The sequence below is a fragment of the Saccostrea cucullata genome, unplaced genomic scaffold, assembly GCF_032062105.1.
Source record: "Saccostrea cucullata isolate Sc308-1 unplaced genomic scaffold, CSIRO_AGI_Scuc_v1 ctg558, whole genome shotgun sequence".
NCBI lineage: Eukaryota > Metazoa > Mollusca > Bivalvia > Ostreida > Ostreidae > Saccostrea > Saccostrea cuccullata.
In genome coordinates, this window is record NW_026920386.1 from 58881 (window position 1) to 79288 (window position 20408).

At 36.3% G+C, this 20408-nt stretch overlaps 1 protein-coding gene across 12 annotated transcripts in view; it reads right to left on the reverse strand.

Annotated features, from left to right (window-relative positions):
• The window catches only part of LOC134247940 (neuron navigator 3-like), a 139918-nt gene that overhangs the window by 33658 nt on the left and 85852 nt on the right, over positions 1-20408 (reverse strand). For 10 of the 12 annotated variants that reach the window (XM_062730363.1, XM_062730340.1, XM_062730354.1 and 7 more), the window contains exons 7-9: positions 15354-17787; positions 1089-2779; positions 145-197 (exon numbers count right to left, since the gene is read on the reverse strand). In XM_062730363.1, the coding sequence (XP_062586347.1) occupies positions 145-197; positions 1089-2779; positions 15354-17787 (4178 nt within the window). Of the gene's footprint in view, positions 1-144; positions 198-1088; positions 2780-15353; positions 17788-18020; positions 18153-18729; positions 18873-20408 lie in introns of those variants that run through there. The other 2 variants (XM_062730421.1, XM_062730413.1) reach the window with 2 other exon arrangements.

The window sequence follows — 20408 nt, forward strand, 5'->3', positions numbered from 1 at the left end:
CCAATATTTTCTACAGTGTGTTCCTAAAACCACTTCTACTATTGTCAGTCATAAAGTTTACATGGAAAATGCTGGCATCAAATTAAGAGAATCCATCATAAAAATGAACAATATTTATTTCAATCTTTAAAAAAAATTCCTTACCGTGGAATAAATGGAGGAAGTGCAAGATGCCAAAGACAAGTTTGAGCCATGAACTGAAAAATAAAATACTTATTTTATGAACAAGATAAAGAGAGGTAACTCTTATTCATTTTTTACTGTTGAAATACACAATTTACATTGGGAGTGATTTCTTTTATGAATTATTGGCAACTCCAGAAGAATTGCATGCACAGAAAATGGATGTCAGTTGAAAAATGATTATAATTCATCTCATCTAAGGATCAGCAGTTACAAATAATGAAATTTTGCTACTGGGAGGGATTATGCAGCAAAGCTCATTCATGATCAACTCATGATTCAAGCCAGTTAATGAACTGATGTTGGGAAGAGAATTTGAGGATGATGGGGGTAGAGAGGGGTCAGACAAGGTCAGGAGAGGATACAGACAGTATATGGATGACTGATTGTCAGAAACTGTTAGAAGTGATCAAGAATCATACAGCTAGAAATGTCCTATGGAAAAGTAAATTTTAAAAAGACATGCATGCTTTTTTTTATAAATCTAATAATTTATCATGCAGTGTTATTTAAAGTGATGAAAATTTTCAGGTTTTTAAGTGAATAAAAAAAATTAATGTGTTAAGTTAAAGGAAACTTAGCATTTGGAGAAAGGGAAATTTGCAATTTTTTTAATTGCATGCAATCCTTTAATGAAAAGCAACCCTAGCTGACATCTAAAAACTCATGCAAAACTTTTAATTAAGAAAAAAAAAATAAAGTCTTGATAGAAAACTCAAAGCAAAAATTGCCCCCCCCCCCTTTCAATTTATTTTGTGCAAAAAGAAAACTAAAATTATGACCCTAATACAAAAATAATAAAAAAAAAAATTGTCTGAGTATTAAAAATATCCTTTATATGAAGAAGGAGTTGCCATGCTTAGAATCATTTTATCTCAAGACAAAGAAAATCTGGATTGACTCACTGCTTCCATCTTCATCCCTGTTCATCTTGGAGTGAGCCAGACTCCCATAAGGTGGCAGACTCGACTGAGTATTAGACCGCACCATGTTCTGGTTCAAACTGGCAGGATTGGCATATCCACCACCAGCACTCATTGATCCACCACCAAAAGCAGTCATAGGATATGTGAAGCGAGAGGAATGCGAACTATTGCTAGGGGTGGGAGAGGAAGGGGGAGGGGGGCTAGGAAGCTGAGAGAAAGAATTGGTGCGAGTGAGATTGTCCCCCGCGTTGGAACCAAAGACCGAGTCGGACTGAGTAGATTTGAGACTGTTTGACCGAGACAGGCCCACATTGTTCATACCGTGAGCCAGAATGCGAGCACTGGCGTCACTCAGGGCTCGAGCCTGCTGTATCTGAGCTTGGATGCTGGAAGCATGAGAAGATATAGAATCCATACTCTCAGTCTCAGACATGTGCATTGGAGCATTACCATTTGTATTCTTGAGCCAGATTCCCTGTCCTGAACCAGAATTGCGTGGACTTCCACTTCCGTATTCCATCGCCACATAATTTCCTGGTGCACCATTTTGTGGCATATTGGGAAGAGACTGGGAATACATATTAGGTCTCCCATTCTCATTTTTCCCATAAGTAGCATGGGGATTGGAAATGATTGTATTATTGCACACAGTAGTATTTTCACCTTGGGAGGGTGTTCGAGTAAGACTGGTTTTGCTACCATATTTTTTCTGCGTCCTACCTAGAGTGTTTGACTTATAAAGTTCCTCAGGAGGAGAAATATTGTTACCATTTGTCCTTGCACCGTTTATTCCCTTTCTCTTTCTCTCCAGTGTAGCACTAGTGAATAACTCCTCGGTTCTCTGCGGTGTCGTCCGTATGGACGTAGCACTTCCCGGTCTTGGAATCCCAGATGGAGTATTCTCCCCTGATTTGATTCCGTTGCTGTCATTCATCACACCGTGTTTGGCTAAACGACTACCGACGGTCGAACTCTTTGAACAAGAACTTCCGGAACCGTTGCTCTTGTTGCTCCCAGCTGACCCGGTGCTGGTGTTGCTGAGAGGCCTGCGGTACCCAAAACCGCCCTGACCACCTGGCCCCATCCCACCTTGCTGAACACGCCGCATGCTGGCTTCCATTAAATGCGACTGATCAGTGTTCGTTTCTGAGTCCTTCTTATTGGACAGACTGTTGGAAGAAGAGTACACACCCGATTTACTTGGATCCACGTAATCAGCACTATGAGTTCTGTAATGGTTGATATCTGGTTGACTAGTGTTAGACAGTTTTCTCATTTGTCCTTGCACTGGAGGGGTTCCCCATTGTTGCTGCATGGGTGAAGCATGGCTATATCCGTTAAACAAGTAAGCATAGTCGGCGGGGTCACTACTCAGTAAGCGGTTTGTCTGAGGGAGAGAGTACTTCCTCCACCCTGACATATGGCTGGCATCACTGCTGTACTCAGCCCCCATGAAAGCACTGGTCCCCAGATTAGGGGCCCGTTTGCCTTGCATGTGTCCTGGATAGCCATTCGGAATTCCTCTAGCGTTTGCGATGCGTTTGATGCTGTTGTACGGATTATTCTGATCACTCTGTCCTGATCCACCTGTCAGGTTTCCATCATCAGTGCTAATTTCATTAATTGTATCACTGATGTCCCCACTGCTAATGGAACTGCTGTCATCAAAACTGAAAGTAGAAGTAGGATCAGGAATTAGTTCAGATGAAAAGCAGTTCTATTTTCAATGAAGTTTTTAATTATAAATAACTTTAGATTAGTTTTATCTGTACTGGGAATATTTTTTTTTCAAGAGAAAAAAATTGCTTCTACTGCATTTTGCACCACTGAAGAAAACAAAGGCATGGTTAATTTCCATAGACTTGTCTAATAATAAACTTTGTTTTACTGTTAGCAATATTGCTTTCATCAAAGTTACACTTTTATAACCTTTAATCTCCATCTCTTATTAATATTTTGCATCTTGTGTAAAAAATTTAATATAAGACATTCTTCTAATAACCCAAGACACGTTGCTTCTAAAAACGAATATCCTGTTCTCGTTTGTGATAGAACAATGCTGTAAAAATAATCCAATTTTGTCAAAATTAATAATGGCAGCCAATGTCTTTGTTTTGTGCCATCAGTAGAGTACAAGAGACCTGCATTCTATCTATGATAAGAAATTATCACAACAATTTTTGAACATTATATATGTACAATCATCATCATTTTAATTAATCTTCTAGTCCAATTTTTTGCAAAGGAGTGTGTGACCAGTACTGATCAAAGGTTTAGTAAAAAAGAATCATGACTTAAGAATTTTTTTTTTACAAAAATCCTACCAAGCTGATGAGGTTGAATTGTTGAAGGCGATCATTTCTTTGAATATCAGACTATGCTGCATTGCCATGGATTAACCCAATGTCCATTAAAGGCTACCAAACCTATCATAATCTAATATTCCATTTCACACAGAAAATCCCTTGCCATAATTCACACAGAATTCCTACGTCTGAACACTCGGGGTAAAGGCTAGAAACTGGTGTATTATTCTATAACATTGCATTGTTGACACATTAAAGTTTTGTCATTATTGGACCAAAAGGCTTAAAACTAATGCCATGCCTTGAGCTTGGTGATAAGATAATATATTATAATCTTGAAAATCTGCACTCAAGAAAACCAAAATATCACATTATATATACAGTGTATATTAGCCTTATAAAATACCGTGACCTATAATTTTCCAACTCATGTCACCCCTTGACAAAAAAATTCATGTCCGATTGGTTTCTTTCTAAATAAAGATGTCAGAGTATATTGACAGGGATGAAAAATCTGTAATTGCTGTAATCAAACTCTACTTTTCACCATGAATTAAAACCCGATTTTATTTTTGTGGGAATTTAAAAAGTGTCTGGAAAACTTAATTTATGGGCCTCAGTCACCTCAGGTGTGAAATCCATTTCCACGTCTGATTTCATCGGATTCAGGTGTTAAATAGGTGAACTTTACACTTCGATCCGATGCTCTTTTCTTAAACAACAAAATCTTTTAAAAACCTTTTCATAACTTTTAAAAGATATTGCAATTCAAATAGGATAACACTTGACACATATTCATAAAGTATTTGTGACCTAGTTGAAATTAACCTAAAATATTTAGACCAAAACGATGCCGGGCCCAGACAAGAGAGATGATCATCGACACAATAAATAAGATAAATAAATTTGATTAAAAACACATATTATCAATTTTGCTAAAACTGTACTACTGAGGTCATATAGTGCTTTATCATGGGAAATCTTACAAATTCTCACCAAAAATTGCATTTTTAAAATTTTTTCAAAGTTTAAGGTTCATTGACACTCTCATAAGAGAGGTAACTCTGAGTGGCATATATGTTTGTTAGAGTTGAAATGCCTTTTTGTTAATTTTGCCTCACAAGCTGATATTGTATTTATAAAATATATTTATTTTGAAGAATCGTGAGCATTAAATCAACATTTCTGTATATTGAGTGAACGGAGTATTTATGAACCTTTATAATCAGGATTGCTATAAATATAGCAGATTCATTATAACTCTACTGTCGGTGGCTCTATAATTAGAGCAATACAGAACCCTGTAACACAGAATAAGATCAATACTCTATAAGAGTGTGATGTCTGAGTCATCCTCGTCTAAGGTTAGACAATAAAGGAGACAGATCTTGCACAAATCCTAAGGAGTAGGATTATCTTCTCTACCATATGTATCATTTCTGTATGGGGCTGGGAGCTAGGTGGTAGGGGGTGGGTTGGGAGTTTTTCTTTATGATGGGGGGGGGGGGGGAGGGGTGATTCAGGCCATAGTGGGAGGGAATATGTTCATTGCAATTTGTCTTGCAGCTCCAACAGAGAGATTTTCAAAAGATTAAAAGAATATATTTCAAATTAATAGCCGAACAAGCAACATAAAAAGAACAGGTTAAAAAGCCTCCCACTTTACTTGTAAAGGTCATATATTAAGCCTTTGTGATGTTAAAATGTCACACAAAAAAACAAGATATATGACATGATTTTTATTTCATGGTTATTCGAGTGACTGAAAAGCTTAAAGGCAATATAATTGCTTATGCTCTCAAGTTTTCTCGACCATTTAAGCTTCACTAGGATAACAGGAGCAAATCTTATTGATACATATATGGATCAAACATGAGCCTACATTGGCATCTTTTCTATAAATCAATACCTGCAGGAAGTTCTGAGCTAAGTGTCAAATTCTGTACAGTAGATGTCTTCGAGCTGTTGGTCATTGCATGCTTTGATTCATTAACTAATAAGCTGACTAAAATATTCACAGCAACTTTTTTTTTTTTTTTTTTTTTTTTTTTACATTTTTAAGGAACTAAACATATCTTGAGAAAAAAGTATGTGCAAGAACTTGTCAAGATAATTTTCTGTAAAATCATTGATTTTTTATGGATTTTTGTAATTTTCATTGTTTTCAAGATACGAAGACACCCACATATTCTTGTCCACCTACAAATTAACTGATAATAATTTCTTTGAAGGTGAATTTTAAGAAATAATTTTTCTTCCTGCTCAAGGATAATTAATTAGTTTAATTTTGTAGATGAAGATGAAGATTTAAAATATTAAATTAAATACAAGACTTTAAACTGGTAATGTCATTTAAATCTTCCATTCCTACCCCCCTTCTTGGGACTATGTTCAGCATTCATGTCTGACTTTGCAAACTTCCCCTTGGACAAAGAAAACTTGTAATGGAGGGAATGTAGGAAAATACTGGAAAATTCAAAGCATCCAGAGATTTTTTTAGAGCACTACAGAAATGTGTGGCCATTTTGTTTGGCAGAATACAATTCAATTAAGCCTTGACTGCATACTAGCAATTTTAGTCTAAACTATACATAGGAATCTGTTTTCTGCATTGAATCATTTATCACAATGTGTCAATTCTGGTTTCAAGTAAAACTTCAGCTAAATGATTGAAGGATAAAGGGAAAACAAAACTATGGACTTAAAATATTCAAACAGCTCTCATAGGACACAAATTGAAAACATCAAGCATGTGCTTTACATAATACTCTTCCATCTGAAAAAGTCAAATTTCAGCAGATTCTGCCAGTGTTGACACTCTTACAGACAAATCTAAATGTATCTCCAACACAGTCTGACCCAAAACCAAGCATTACTTTCATGCAGCCTCAATATGACAACTTCTAGCAGGAGACAAGCCTCACTCTGACAACTCCAGCAGAAGATCTTAGTCTCCAGATGCTGCAATGCAATAGCCTTGTGTCTGTCAAATGCATTATTGTCAATTAAGTAAATTGTTTGTAATATTTATGATAGGGGTCAGCAATACAGGCTTATGTCACACAACTGTCATGGTTTGCTTCTGAAGTTCTGTCAAATATTGCATCCAAGCATTTGGCATTTGACATTCACATCAGAGATGCAGGATGTTGTGTATGATGAATGAAACCTATTCCATTGTTCTATGTTGTCAGCAATGCATCATGGTACTCTCCGTCTCCATGCAGTACTCTTTTTTGTTGAAGAAAAAACAAACTAAGAGGCCCATGGACCACAGTGCTCACCTATTTATATGGCCTTTATGTTCCCCATCATCAGAACCCCCCCCCCCCCTCCCCTATATAACTCTATGTTAAACTTAGATAACATACTTTGGTCCTACCCTTATGGGTCATGATTGTACCTACTCAATTTTCACTATGTTTCTCATAAAACTCATCTTGGAAGATGGCGTGGTCCTTCGTTTACCTTTGACCTAAGGACAGTTTGTGTCAAGTTTGGTTGAAATTTGTCTGAAGGTTATGAAAATTTGAAAAGTTTAAGACAACTATATTACAACATTATGACAGACAGCAAATTTTGATCAGCAAAACTCACTTAAGAACTTCAGCTCAAAAAACAAAAAAAATATACATACAGAGGACTACAGGACTTTAATTGTTCTGACTCACTAAAGATCCCAGTTGGTCTTCCATTGAAGCTGAACTTTACCAGACAAAGGGGGCACTGAATAAACTGTACATGTATTTTTTTCTTTCATTAACATGGTGAGTCAAATTTAACTGCTCTTCAATGTAATATTACGCAGAAATGCTGAGAAGAAGAAAATTACCAAATTTACTGATGAAATTTATTCTTGCTTTGCAGATGTGTCACTATGCCATAAACCAAATCTACCCCTGCATGTCTGACATGCACCCAAATATACGGAAATTAAATCGGGATAATTCTGGCACCCAGACACCCATATATCACAGAATATTGCAAGAAGAGCAAATTAACTTTTTACCAACATGCAACCAAGACAAAAATATCAAGCAGCTTAGAGCTGGAATCGATATCTTAGCAGGAGAGGCTAAAGCCATCCATATTTTTTTGCTCTAGATTTGTGACCCTCGCCACACTGATCATATTTGATTTGATCAGGCCATTTTTTTTGTGAAATATTGACAGATTTAGTTAAATCCTTCATTATTGATAATAATGGGTGGACAAATTCCAGCTATCAGGGTAGACAACATGTAATAACACTGAGAGTACAACAATTTTTCCCATACCCAAGTACCGGTATATTAATGAAATGGATGAGTCATATGTTTTCCATTTTACTTTCCAACTTAGAACCATCATCCTGACTGGAAAATTGATTTACCATGTGACATAATGATGCACCAAAAATTACCTCAAGTCAACCGTATAATTCAGGAATCTCAAAACACAAACAACAGAGATGTTAGTTAACGAGATATCAAGAGATATATTCAATTATCTTCAAAGGAGCCAATCATTTTTGCACTTTTTTCACCCATCAAATTTGTTTTGCCACGCATAGCTGAGAATAAATGTTCAATATTTAATGACTGTTTGATGACTATATGCTCATTAAAACAAGCACTTAATTAAATAGAGCCCACCATCTTGTACTTGACAAATCAAAGAGAGATTTCAAGAGCCTACCTGTTTCTTTCTTCAGAACATGGAAGATCAATTAAGCCCTGGAGTTGTAAGTAAACATTTTGTGCAGTATCAAAAACACTGATACATGTCCAGCTGAAAGGTCACAACCAATTATCACTACTTGCGTGAATGCCAACCGATGCACTGCTTATAATAGTGCTAATACATGAACAACATGTATGCCCATTGACATCTACTTCAACATTATTCATCGACTTTCAGCAATGACCATTAAATGCATATTACCCATTAGTACTTCAACATATATCCTTATAAGCCACAAGTTATTCAATCTAAACCTTTTCACCTGGGAGCATTTTTGCAAGAGGACATTAAAAATTGGCCCCATCCACCTTAAATGCATAGCAGAATAGGAGATTCAGAGTTCACATGTACACTTACCCTGAGGACGATGAAGTAGTCCAGTATATGACATTAAGCTGGGACTGAATATGCTGCTGAAGTTCAGCCTTGGTCAGAATGTTCTGATGAGGCTTGACCAGACAGAGTCCCTCAGTTCTCTTTGCGGGGCTAGCAGTCTTCTGGGTCAAATTCTTGTTTTCATCACTTTCCTCGGTGGGAATGGCTGGAAGTGGTCTATTTCTAATACTCTGATGCTCAATGATAGCCTTGGTTTGTATTTTCTTTGGCCCTGGCCCCTGGGCTGGCTGTTGGCTTGGAATTTTAGGTTTGGCCACTTGGTCTTGAACTGACCTCTCTGGACAGGTCTGGGTCAACAACTGGGCATTGGTCCTGACCTGGGAAACTACTTGACCCTCCTGGGTTGCTCTGGACACTGTCCGAGATTTCTCTTGGGTGGCTTGTCCCTGGCTGTTTACTGCAGCCCCCTCACCGCTGGGAACGGGACTCGACGTCTGCGGATGTCCGTGAGTGCGCCGCGGGGAATCAAAGGAGGTTCTGAGGAAGGCTCCGTTTGTTCTCATGATGCTTCTGATTGTTCACACACAAAGGAACATGACTATGTGCCGATACTGTCTGTGAACCTCTCAAAATCAATTATATCACAAAACACATTGGCCAGACTCTTCGCATGCTTTTTTTTGTTTTCCCCAAGCTCCTTACATATGCAGGTGAAAATGCTATTACCTTGCCATGCATCAAGCGTTCTCAAGAGTTAAACCAAATTGCACTCATCCTTGGCTTTTGAGACCAACTGTGTCACAAAACACGTGCAAACTATGACTCTCTCTCCTTTCTGAGATCACAAATGTTCAATCTCAAAAAAAAAAATAAAAAATAAAATTACAAGCATATGATCCTCAGTCATATACACTCAATGCTCCATTATCATTACAAAGTCTCTGTATCATTTTCACTCATTGATTTTTTTTTTACCCTTCATTGACACTCTGTGAATGTAAAACCAAGTGGTATTTTGAATTTTCACTGTTAGAGCATCCTCAATTCGAAGTAATTAATCCACTCCACTCGCAGTTTTAAATCCAGCAAGAATCTGAGCTCCGATGAAAACTCGTGTTGATTTTTTTTAAATGTGTTTTACTCGTAAGCTCCCCAGTAACACAGCCTCATTGTTCATTCCAATATTGATCACATAGAGCCCCAGATTAATTTACACTACGGGAGTCAACCTTATAAGAAAATCCAAATTTACAGTAATTAACAGATTCCTTTACTCTGAATCTAATTAAAATATCATTCCAACTTATGAACCAAAATAACTAAAATGTCCAATAGTTTCTTATTTCTTAACTCTCCCAAGAGAGGGGAAAATATATGCATCTATATCCTCCCCCTCTTTAAAAAATTCCAAAGGTGACACACAATACAACTCAAGCTGTCCAACGATACAGTCTTATTCTTTCGTAGTGGCTAAAATGATGTTGCTCTATCCGCAATCAATAGGATTCGAAGCTGCTATGCAAGTAGCGTTTTTTCCAATCATTAAGGGAATAATTCACTTCAAATAAAAGGATGTTTACTCCTCAGATTATTCCCTTTTTCTCCCCAATTCCTGCATCTGAACAATATCTTCTTTTTTTGAAAATCCCAATGTATCAATAATTTACCATTCTGATGTGTGTTTCACCACAAATATTGATTCAAATCATTTTGACCAAAAGGCAAAATGCATTATCCATCAATTATTTCAAAAAATTATCTTTAAACCCTCTGAGCTATCGCATGTAATCCATGTTTTGTTTTTATTTTAACACAACTTGGCGCACTGGCACATTGATTTCTGAAAAAAAACTTCACTACATGGCAATTGAAATCTGCTTAACATTCTTGAAAAAAAAAGATGAAATTGCTGATTTTTCCCTCGTAAGCTACCAATTTACTATTGCAGTTTCTATAACCATTTCAAGAATAAACTAATTATATTTCCTGTCTTTCACATGAATTTCTGCATGCTCAAAGGTTTTTACAAAATACTAAATCACCTCAATAAATTTCGGAAAAAAATATTTAAACATCTTAGATCAGGGGAGAACTAGGAGTAACCCTAAAATCTTTTTTTTTTTGTTTGTTTTCTGGTTATTATAATTTTAAAACTGCATAGATACATTTTCAAACTTTATTACAATTTAATAAAGCTAGACCCTTCCTGAATCCAAGTCTCCAAAAATATTGTTTTAAACAGCTCTTACATAAGATGCTTATTTAGGTCTGAAAACTGGAAATATAAGGAGACCAAAAATGACCCTTGTAAAAATGATAAATGCCTAATATTGCCAACTTCCGCATCTTTGGACAAAACATATATCACCTCCTTTAACTCATGATCTTCCTTAAGAAAATGTTGCGTAATTTTTCATCCTTTTTTATAATTTAACAGACTTGATTGATGAGCATGAGTCATACTGGGGGAATTGTCTTTCTGTCGGGGTCTCGGACACATAAGCAACTCAAAGAGAAGCTGCGATTTTTACATCAATCAAGAAAAAGAAGCAAATCCCAATCGCAGACTTATTTATTGGTAAATTCTTAGGCGATCAATGATGTTATTTCATAGCAATCAATTATCTGTGCTAAAAAAGGTCCGAGAATCCTGCTGAGATTTGCGACTGGCACCATTTTTCTTCATATAAACTGTATTTTACTGAGAAAAACACTTCCCATTATTGATAAAGAAGTCAATTTCCCAACAATAAATCATTTTTTTTGGCCTTTCGACCATTTCTAGAATTTATAGGTCAAGAGCATTTCTTTACTGTTCCATACTGTTTTCACCATTTTAAATTATTGTAATTCATACATATCCAAAAATTTTTCTTACATAATTTTCTTTATTTTTTTGTTTTATACCAATTACACACTTAGTATCTGAATCATGTTTTCTTTAATTCTTCATATTCTTAGATTCTGATCCACATTTTATAAAGAGAAGGCCATAATCAGAGTTCCAATATTTACATTCATGGTTCTTAACTAGAAACTGCCAAACACACCTTTCTATTAACGATTCTGAAGCCATCAACCTAAATGGTATGCCACGGAATCTGGCAAAGAATCTACTCACAATTAAACTGAAGTGATGACCAGAGAGATGGCCCCCAGCCAAATTACGATAAAAAGAACAGGGATACAAACACAGCAAACAGGGCAAAGGGAAAACAAAAGATCAAGGAGGTTTTCATTTGTTTGAGATCAAAATCTAATAAGATAAGAATACTTTTGTCCAATATGATTGTAGGACCAAAACATAACACAAATCCCAACAAACGATTCTTTGGGATATACATTAATTACAAAATTTTCTTGGAGATGTCAGAGCATAAAAAAAGAGGAAGAAAAAAATCATTAGGTCCGAGAAACTAAGATCTCCTTGGTCTGGCCTCAGGGATCCCAGCAGAAAAGCTGTGAAGATTCTGTTTGTCTCTACAGATAGCTGTTTACATCTGCTCATCAAATTCCTCCTGAGCAGAAGGTAGACATTAAAGAGAATTTCTCCCTCCTCTAACAATAAACCTCAGCAAATCTCACTTTCTGAACAAACTAGGGGGGGTGTTTAACAAATCAGGCTGCACAACTTTCATGTTTAATTGTTTCCCAACATTCCAGGGAACCTTACTACCAGATGTATCCTCCAGCATTCTGCTTTGATGGCCAAATCTTCATTGAATTATCTTATTGTAAATTTCATTAAATGATCATATATTTTTTATATAATGCATATATACAGACATTTAAAAACATTAACAGCATAAAGTTTTGATTTTAGTCTAGTCTTGGTTTGGTTTCAAGCCAGGTCATTTCATCTGGAAGAATGCATGCAAACAGTAACCAATTATCCTCCAATAAGAGTGTACCGATTCTAAATTCCAAAGTCTATTCATGAAATATGACTTACATTGATTTAGCTAGCATTGTGCAGTGGAAAGGTAGTGGATTCATCCATGATATATTTTTAGATTTTTTTTTTTGTCTAATACTATCAATTTATATATCTTGAAAAATTATTAGTTGCAAATTAATTAGGTAGGATGTAATTAAGATACACTTATGTTGCATTTCACTTTACTGGCTGAAGAAGAAATAGAATATTCTCTCAACAGTTTATCAGTGACTTTTAATACTGTGTAAACATTGTGTTGCTTACCAAACTAGCTGTATCTTTGAGAGAAGCTGCAGAGCAGGGGTAATTAGCAGCTCATTTCACAGATCTAAATCCTTAACATCAACAGACTGAAAATGATCGCATTGGCTTCTTACTTCTGATTTTTTTTCCTATATCTCACTTTCTATTATGCATTGAGTGAGAAAGAAATTGTTGGCAATAACCATGAAATTATGCAGCAAATTTTGTCCACTTCAAAATGTCCAACTCAACTCCATGGTAATGCCATCAAATGTTTTCCTAGAATTCTCATGAAAACATCCATGCCCGAAACACAATATAAATGGAATAATCACATAGTCTAAACTAAAACTGAATAATTCCAAACAAATTCAAGCAAAAGTGGCACCACAGAACAAATGAACTTGATCAACTCTCAAGGAATTAACTCAAGATATCTGGTACCATTCCAAGAACTTGGGGTGAGCATTTACTCCATCAATTGCAGATTCCTGATTTGTGTGCTGGACATGCTATTTATAATGGGTTAAAACACTCTTAAGACTTCTTAACATTAGGGAAATAGACAGCTAGGGTTCTGTTTCAGTCTGAAGATCTGTGTTGTAGACAGACGACACCATGACAGGATGGAAAAGAGATAATGGAATTAATGAACTATTCACAGGGCTAGACAATATGAAAAATTAAGAAAATTTGGAAATTTTTCTTCTTAATTTTTATGCCCCCCCCCCCCCCCAAAAAAAAAACCAACCCCAGAATTAAGTTAAAAGTTGCAGAAAGGGGGTAGGGGGTCACAGTGATAGACTGGCAGGAATTAGGTATGTTGGCTCTAAGATCACTGGCGGATTTAGAGCCCCCCCCCATTTGTGTCCAAAATATACATGATTTAATTTTTTATGGTGTGTCTGTGGACTGCTATCATAACCCCAAAATGGTCCCCCAACCTTTTCAAGATTTCTGGATCCGCCAGTGAAGATATCCATCTGTCTTTCTTTGAAATGCAGGACCCTCTTCTGTCCCATTTAAAACAAGTCTTTGTTACATAAAAAAAATATTTATTAGAAAATGTACAGCATTAGTTTAATATAACTGTTTATTAGTTTAATATAACTGTTTCCTTTTTCTGGGCAATACAAATTGGAGAGTTTTAATGGAGGATAAGTTTACCTGTCCTTGCATTACATTTACCAGTAAAAAAAGTAGCATTCATCTGTACTGCTATTTTCGGCATTCCATACTTATAATGCTTATTATTTATATGTGGGAGTGAAATCCTAGTATTTAGTTAATTACAATGAAAAAATTGAAGAAAAATACAAAAATACTCTAAAATTTCAGACAACACCAAGAGCATCTGGCATACAATCCTAACCAGCTAATTTCACAGAAAAATTCTTGATCTTGCACATGTTTTATTGATGTCAGTTCTTTTTATTCTGCTTCAAAAGTCTCCCTGAGAGAGACAATGACTAATTCCTATTGAATGAATCATCTCCTTTGTTATGGGTTGCTATGTTACCAACATCAGAGTTGATGATGACACAATAATTAATTAAATTCTCTTCTCTGTAGAAACATTAAGAGTCTTTGATTTGATGCAGTGAAGGCGGTCGGTTATATGATATGAAAGTTTTAAGAGTTATCAGATAAAAAATATTTAACATTAATATAATAGTATATATTGCACTTTACAATGTAGCACAATAAACATAAAATTAGTAAATATCTCTCTTTCATAATGCTATTGTCACAAGTTTTTTTGTTTGTTAAAATATCTCTGCACTCTGAAGGATTTGTTGTACGTTTTTATTTTAAAATGACGTGTACACACGTCCATATATTAACATTTTCAAAAATATCCTAAATGTCTTCATGCATGCCTACAAAATTTCATTTAGAGAATTCTTAATTCATTTCATCAAATTCAGATAAATATATATTTCTCCATTTCTCTCTTAATATTGGATGTAAAATATTTTGATTTGTTTTGATTTTTTTATTCATTATAGAGTGATTATATAATTATTATGAATTATAGTGACAGCAAAAATTGAATATTTTTACGTGTATTATAACTCTTTCAATCTAAAACATTTCACATTTTATAAACTTCATAACTTCAGGAGCAGCTTTGTTTCCATTTCTTAATCTCTGAATAATTTTTTGATGTAAAATGTATTTTTGCCAAGATTATATCATTATTATAAATTATAATGACAGCAGATATTTTTGTGTGTATCATAACTCTTTCAATCATTATACGTAACACATTTTTATAAACTTCATAACTATAGGAGAGCTAAATTGTTTCCTTTTCTTATAATTAATTTTTTTCTAACATACAAAGAAATGAGCAAAACAACTTGGTGAATAGATAGTGGTCTGGTAGAGGATGTATGGGAGAGAGCACAAATTGTGTCACTTGATGAGCAAATGAAATGGTTATCTTAGAAATCATATGAAATATTTTTTGACTGAAAAACTTCTGAAAGGCCAAATTTGTCAAACTGGTAGTAAGTTTTTACTGATCAAAGAAATATTGAAAGTTTAAACTTTCAGTTTATTGAAATATTACAAAAATTTCTTTCTGCAATGAAAATGCCTACATCATTCTAAAATGATATTAAAGTGAGTGGTTAACCTGTGTCTAAAAAGCACTCATGAATATTCAGGATTATATTTCAATGTTAAATTTCTTACCTGTCATCGTCCAGCAGGCCACTGCTTTTCTGCATGCATTCCTTGACAGCCTGCATCCCCTCCCTGAACCTCTGTTGTAGGCGCCTGGCGTAGAGAGACGCCCCACCCTCACTGAGGTACCCACTGGTCATATCCTCCATCTTACCCTGGTTCTTCAGAATGTCGCCGTCCGACATGTAACCCGACATATAATCGTAAGTGTCATAGTCCGAACTGTAATCCGTATCGAATCCACTGTTTTGTCCACTAGAGGGTACTTTCCGGATCGGTCCGGAGTAGAATTTCCCATGATCAATTAACGGTCGATTGACACCCAATCTGCTGGTACTCGCAAAGTAAGCTGGGGTTGGGGTTGCGTAGCCTGGATTGTGGTAGTTTAGCACTGGGAGTTTGTTGCCTGGTGATCCGTACCCCCGGAGCAATCCGGATGATCCATAGGACATTGCACGTGTAATGGGAGCCATAGGCTTGATGTCCAGTTTCTCACCTTCATCGTCGACAAATGTTGTGGTTTTCTCCGAGAAAGTTGTCTCCTTTGTAGTGACTGTGGTTTCCTTAGAATCTTTAATCACTTTTTCAGTCCTCACTTCGGTATCAAATGTGGTCTCCACCTTTTCACCATGTCTTGGCTGCACTATGGCCACATTATTGGCCGTCTTGTTCAACTGAGAATGTAACACTTTTAATCCTAAATGTGGTGAATTTGTAGCACTTCCTTTTTCTGAACCAGAAAACTCTTCACCACTAGAAGGTTTATAAATAACACTTTCACTGGAGGAATGGCTATGTCCACTTTTACCACTATTACTGGACGAAGATGGGGTAGAGTCACTATTATGTCCAGAAGCAGACGTTGATGCACTATTACTGTCTATACTCTGATTGCTATTATCCCTGGGGACACTGCGAGGAGGGGGCTCCGTTTTTGGCAGGGGTGGAGGGAGAGCCCTATTCAGCACCGAGAGATTTGTTTGTGTGTTTCCGTCTGACTTTGTTAACACGTTTGAGGGGGTGGCTACCGAACAGGTAGGCTTGACAACATTAATTGTTTGAGAGGAGGCAGATATAATATGATTTGACTCTGCAGCAGCACTGCTACCACTGTTTCTGGCTACGCTCTGTGCATTATTGTGGAGACCTGTTTCATGGTGTTGTGTGTTGGAGTTAAGTGGGGCTGGCAGCCTCTTGTTGTTCAGTGGCAGCTGACTGGGTTTTGAACTATGGCCCTCACCCACTCGCTCTAACCTTCCATCTGTGTACTCGACTTCTGTATACCTCGACTTCTCCTGATGTTGCATTCTGGGATCAAGTGTCTTTGAGTGAGAGTGATGGTCCCTTGATTTTGATTGGTCAGAGTGTTCCTTGCTCTGATGTAAGCCATGTTGTAAATGGCTATTGTTATGAGATGATGATGAGGGCAGTGTGGCACATCCAGGAATTTGAGAGGGATGACTTTGCATAGATCTAACTGATGGAATATTGCTAGTAGGAGTCGCTGGTAATGGCACATTGAGTTTTTGAGCACTTCCTGATGAATTGGAGTTTCTGGATTTACTTTTTTCCTCTTTACTACTCTTTAAGTCCTCTTTGCTACTCTTTACACTTTTGTTACCAGAAGATGATGGTTTTGGAATGCTACTTGAGGGGGTTGGAATACCGCTAGATGGAGCTGATGATGGTGACTTGGACTTTCCTCCCGATGATGATGAAGAAGACTTTGGAATTAAGGTTCCGATTTTAGAACTTTTTTGTCCAGACTTGTCATGTTTGTCACTTTTAGCACTACTTTTCTTGTTACTTGCAGGTAAAGTTGATGAATGTGATGTTGGGGTAGGGGAAGGGGATCCCCTATGTTTTGAAGACACATCCTCAGCAGTAAGAATACTCCCTCCCTTCTCCCTCCCACTGAATCCCCCCTTACTGAGGGATTTGGTTTTAGGAGGGAGTTTGGGACTCCCAGAGTCATTTGAAGGTGTACTGCTACCACATGTCCCAGGGTCTGTAGAACTCGAGCTCCGAGCGCTGGCCGACGATTGCCGGTCACTCGCCCGGGAGTCCCGGTCGCTACTGGAACAGGTACTTCCTGTGCTAGTTGTGCTCTGTTTAGAGGCACTTTTGGGTAAACTACTCTTAGTCTTTGATTTGTCTTTGGAGTTGAAAAATTTGAATTTGTCCAACATAGAGTTTTTGTTAGTGGTGGCCGGCGCCTTCTGTGAGGTACTTTTGCCCGAGGCTGAAGAACTTGTGGAGGTGGTGCTACCGGTACTCACCACTCTCCCTCCTGACTTGTCACCAGAGCGGGGGTGTGCCAAACTCCGACCCCCCGGGATAGGGATTCCTGAGGTAGCTGATGAGCCGGGAGAGGTGGCCCGTTGTGAAGCTGAGGGCACAGGGTTGTTATTGACGTTATTTTTGGCACTTATAAATGAGGAACCTGAAAAAGAAATAAAAATTTGATAAACTACATTTATACATAACCTAAATCAAAAAGGATGTAATAAAGCATTTTCACTAATCAGAGTTTGAACATCCTGTTCAAATTTAAAGCTCAGTTGAGGATTAACTTTTCTGGCAGACACAAAAACTTTTCACAACAATTATGTAACAGATAATGATCAGTCGAGTTATCCCTCTTGATACATGCACACACTCTCCTGCCATTATCACCTGAGTCAGACTCCTCATCAGAACTCAGAAACACCTCATCATTTAAATTCTCCAGAACTTCCAAATCATCCATTTTTTGGGGCTTAACAGAAACCTTAATTAGTCACATAAAATAATCCTCTCAAGTTCTAGAATTGTCTTATTCCCAATTAGTCGTCCTAATTCTGTATGTCAGTGTGTTTTAGTTCCACTTGGTTTATCTAGGACAGAAAATGTAAGTGTTGGGTTCTCTACTAAGTGGCTCTCTATGTCTCTGCTAATATTTCTCTTTTCCTCGTTTTGCATTTGTCACATGACTTTCTGCGGTTTTAAATATATGCTTTGATATTTATGGCTTATGTATATTAATAAATATTTTCATGGTGCTCTTAATTGGAATACCAAGCAAATGAAGGTTAAAGATTTGACCTATATTATGCTATAGCAATTAATAATGGTAAAAATTGTACTCTTAGCGGTCAGACTACCTCAAAATTTTCAGCAATTTACGAGAGCCTTTATTTAAATAGTATTTAGCATGTATGTAAGGCTGAAAAAGGACAAAATTAAAATACACAAATATAATTACATGAGAGACCCATCACAAATTTTTGAACAAAACATACAGTATAAAATTTGGTACAAATCTGAACAAATTACTACCTGATACAGAGGTAAAATATAAACAAAAAAAATTCCTTAAAATGTGGAATAAAACGGCATTGCATACCTGGCTGTCGTAAACGTGATGGCATCTTTAAAACGATTAAAACTCCTTATACAGCACAATTTTTGTTACAATAAAGCATAAAAAAAAATAAAAATTTAAGCTGAGCGTTTAAAATTCAATTAATGCCAGCACCTCTCCATGTTGAACTGTTGAGCCTATAAAAGCTAAGTTAACCGAGTCCCACGAGACTGATTGTAAAGAAACATAATGACACATCATTTAACAATGGCCATATTTAAGTATATTTCACAGTAACCTAACAATACCTTGGGACACTTGATAGCCTACTTGAGTTTTTTCCACACACACCAGTGCAGAAGGTTGAGTTGGGGATGTTAAAAATTTCTCGTTTGATCTTTATGATAAAAAATACATAATTGAGACCAAATTCCCATAGCGGTCATAGTGGGTCATAGTGGGCGGCCAAAATATCATTTATCCACATACTCCGTAAGTCTAGACTTCATAATTTCTGGTCAATTTAAAGACCACTGGGACCTACTCCTTTCTTTTTTTCTCCCCACAAAGCTCTTTAGAGATGGAGATTTTTATTATTTACGGATTGTCTTCTTTCCTGCTTGAGATTTGATAAAATCAACATCAAAACAAAGCCGCGGAAACTTTGACTCACGAGGGAGACTCCTCGTAAACCACAACAAAGAGATAGACCTTACAAAACACAGGTAGCGATAAAAAATGGGAGTTCGCACCTCATTAATAATTATATACACTGCACGGCCCTGGGTTATTTGGCAGGATATTATTTACCTGATTTAAAAATTATATATTCTGTCAACAAACCATCATAACTGCTCAACTAAAATGCAAGTTCCTATTTCTATTTAAGGTTTTAATTGAGAAGGTCAATTTTCTACATTTAAATTTACAAAACTCTATTTCCTATTCCGTAAAAAAAGTTGATTTCATTCCAAGTCTTTTTATATGTATATTCATGTTTTTTTTCCTATCAACAAAATAAATCTAGAATAAGGAAAAAAAAACTTACAAATCAATAGATCTGGTACAACACAGCGATGTCATATTAATTGCTTGAAACCACATAAGTACAAGTACTAACATCTTTTCCAGTATCAAAACACACGACCCACACAAACATTATGATAAAGATTTCACTCCACGAACCAAAATCCCTATTACTAGGACATTAACTTTTCATGACCATCTGGGTACAACACATGATTTTTTTTTCACCAATACACAATTTAGGGGTACCTAGGCTAGTCAGGTAGAGGATGCAACATTACCTAAAACTCTACGTAATCACTCGTAATTAGGGTTGAAGGGAGTTTCCATATCAGTGCGTAATTATGACAGATGATTAGCAGAAACTAACGAGTAGTTATGAAAAATATATCACCTTTTGACAGAAAAATGATCAAAAGTTACACACATGGCACCAGAAATAAATGGAAAAAAATTATATATCATAGTTACATAGGAATGGGTATATTCCCACTGTGTATATACTGACAAAGTTTTAAGTTCAGTGAGGAAAACGGTAGATGATTTTTTTCAGTTCCCATTGACTTCCCATTTAAAGTAAATCAAACATTTAGCAACTGAATTAATTGTCATAATGTGCAATAAATAAGACGACCAAGGCACAAAATGCAAGATAAAAATTTAACTCATTAAAATCTTATAAAGAAGTCCACATA